The following is a 2,739-nucleotide window of genomic DNA, read 5'->3' on the forward strand; positions in this document are numbered from 1 at the left end:
TGTCATCAATGAACACCACCACAAATCGATCTAGAAAGGATTTAAATATTCTGTTCATTAAGTCCATAAAAGCTGTTGGGGCATTCGTCAATCCAAAAGGCATCACCAAGAATTCATAATGTCCATAACGAGTTCTGAATGCAGTCTTGGGTACATCTTCCGCTTTGATCTTTAGCTGATGATATCCTGTGCGGAGATCAATCTTGGAGAAAACATGTGCACCTTGTAACTGGTCAAATAAATCATCTATTCGAGGCAAAGGGTACTTGTTCTTTATAGTGACTTTATTCAATTCTCTATAGTCAATGCAGAGTCTCATGCTTCCATCTTTCTTTTTCACAAAGAGCACTGGAGCTCCCTAAGGTGACACACTAGGTCGTATAAAACCCTTGTCCAGTAAATCTTGCAACTGATCTTTCAATTCTTTTAATTCAGCTGGGGCCATTCGATAAGGAGCTTTAGAAATCGGACCTGAACCAGGTACAAGATCAATAGTGAATTCAATTTCTCTGTCCGGTGGCAATCCTGATAACTCCTTGGAAAAGACATCCGAAAATTCATTCACTATAGGAATATCCTCTATTTTTAGTTCATCTTGTTGTATATCAATTACTGAGGCCAGATAACCTGTGCATCCTTTCCTTAACATTCGTCCAGCTTGCAAAGCCGAAATAATATGAGGAAAAGCAGTTCCCTGGTTCCCACAGAAACTGAATGTCGGTTTTCCCGGAATTTGGAAGTTTACCCTCTTGTCATGACAGTCTACTGAGGCATGATAGGTAGCAAGCCAATTCATCCCCAGAATGACATCAAAATCCCGCATATCAAGTACAATCAGATCCACAGGTAATTCCCTATCTATTATTTCAATTTTACATGACTCGCATATAACATCAGTGCTCTACATACCGCCTACTGGTGTCTCCACATAGAACTTAGTGGTCATGGATTCACACAATATGTCATGTGTTTTGACAAAGTTTGAGGATATGAATGAATGTGTGGCACCAGGATCAAATAAGACATAAGCATAAATATCAGATACAGGAATAGTACCTGTCACCACTGCATTAGAAGCTTGTGCATCTTGCTGTGTAAGTGCAAATACCCTTTCTTAAGTTTTTGGCCTCTGGCTTTCTTCCATTGCCTGCGTAGATTTATTCTCGTTTCTTTGTGGGCAGTCTGCAATTTTATGATCTTTCTGTCCGCAATGAAAACAAGAACCTGTAACCTAGGGACAATTTGCAAATTCATGATTACCGCCACATCTTGAACACTTCCCACTCTCATTTTTGAGATTTCTATCTTTATTTGGCTTCTGAGCTGGATTTTTGAAATTCTTGTTTCCCCCTTTAAATTCAACAGGTCTGTTTCTTTTCTTTTGATTTCTTTCCCTTTCAGCAAAAGCTTCGTTGACTTCCCTTTCAATGATTAAAGCTTTATTCACCACAGCTGCGTAGGTAGTAAACTCATAGGGTACCACTTGCTTCCTAATTTCAGTCTTCAATCCCATCTCAAACTTGTGCACTCGGTCTTGCTCATCCTCTACCAATTTCAGAACAAATTTGGCTAGTTCTGTGAATTTGGCTTCATATTCGGCCACTGTCATGCCCCTTTGCTTCAAATGGATAAATTCTTGTTCCTTCTGTGGCTTTACACTCCGAGGAAAATATTTATCATAGAATGCTTTTCGAAATTTATCCCAATTGAGAGGTTCCCCATCATGCTCAAATTTATGCTCCAACATCTGCCACCAATTAAATGCTTCTCCCTGCAACATGTATGATGCAAACAGAAGTTTTTCATCGTCCCGGCATCTTAAGACAGCAAATGCCTTTTCCATTTCTGTAAGCCAATTGTCTGCTTCGAAAGATTCTGTAGTCCCCTGAAAAGCTGGAGGAGCCAGCATCTTAAATTCAACTATGCTGCTACGATGTTCACACTGTTCCCCTCGTCCTTGCTGTGGCTATATCTGGAGCAACTGCGCTTGTTGTTAGAGCAATTGCTGTTGCACCTGCTGTTGCATTTGCATAAGGCCCACTATGGTCTGCATAACCTGGCCTAAGCCCGGTTCCTGTCCCATTTGAGGGCTCACGACTCCCTCCTGCTGAGGGATACTCGTAGCCCGTTGGGGTGTGCTGTCAGCGTGCCGGTTCGGTGTCTCATTCGTAGCACCAACAGTAGTCTTTTTCATCCGACGTGGAGGCATCCTGACCTATATGCATCAAATAACAGCAGACTCAAAAAAAAGAAAGCTCATCGAATTAATTGATATATATATATATATATATATATATATATATATATATATATATATATATATATATATATATATATATAAGAATAGTCATCACATTCTTCACACCTCGCGTCCCAATGTCCCTAGTGTCTACCCACCTACACTCATATCGTGTATAATTCTTTGTTTTAGACTCTATCCAACCTGGCTCTGATACCAAAATCAAATACCGTTCATATCTTAATTTCTTTCAATTTATTAGATTCAACTCAACAGCCAGGAACTATGACCACATGTTTCCTGTGGCAGGATCATATCACCGACTATTCTTCTTGCGGTACCAATGTATTAGCCCCCATTGGCAGGATCCTCAACATAGCCCGACTGCAAGTCTGAATCTATTTCAAGTCATTATCTTTTCTTACATTATGTTCAGTGTTCCAAGCCGAAAAGTACAATGTCAGAGCAAGTAAATAAATTCAAATCTAAAGCAAATACGT

General features: G+C 39.9%; 1 protein-coding gene across 1 annotated transcript; it reads right to left on the reverse strand.

Moving 5' to 3' along the window:
- Window positions 1-358: 358 nt before the first annotated feature.
- Window positions 359-1,909, reverse strand: LOC120106826. Its single transcript, XM_039119880.1, has 3 exons — window positions 1,261-1,909; window positions 910-1,065; window positions 359-858 (listed from the first exon to the last, which is right to left on the reverse strand). Exons 1-3 carry the CDS (start codon window positions 1,907-1,909, stop codon window positions 359-361), a joined length of 1,305 nt encoding a protein of 434 aa, XP_038975808.1.
- Window positions 1,910-2,739: the final 830 nt, after the last annotated feature.

The sequence above is a fragment of the Phoenix dactylifera genome, unplaced genomic scaffold (genome assembly GCF_009389715.1).
Source record: "Phoenix dactylifera cultivar Barhee BC4 unplaced genomic scaffold, palm_55x_up_171113_PBpolish2nd_filt_p 000652F, whole genome shotgun sequence".
Classification (NCBI taxonomy): domain Eukaryota; kingdom Viridiplantae; phylum Streptophyta; class Magnoliopsida; order Arecales; family Arecaceae; genus Phoenix; species Phoenix dactylifera.

Bases quoted from the DNA above. Each gene is read 5' to 3' on its own strand.
- LOC120106826 (XM_039119880.1), bottom strand. From the start codon at position 1,909: ATGCTGGCTCCTCCAGCTTTTCAGGGGACTACAGAATCTTTCGAAGCA. The intron at 1,066-1,260 runs GTAATCATGAAT...CTTCTAATGCAG, and splicing joins GAAGTGTTCAAGATGTGGCG to TGGTGACAGGTACTATTCCT. The intron at 859-909 runs GTATGTAGAGCA...TTGAAATAATAG, and splicing joins TGTGGAGACACCAGTAGGCG to ATAGGGAATTACCTGTGGAT.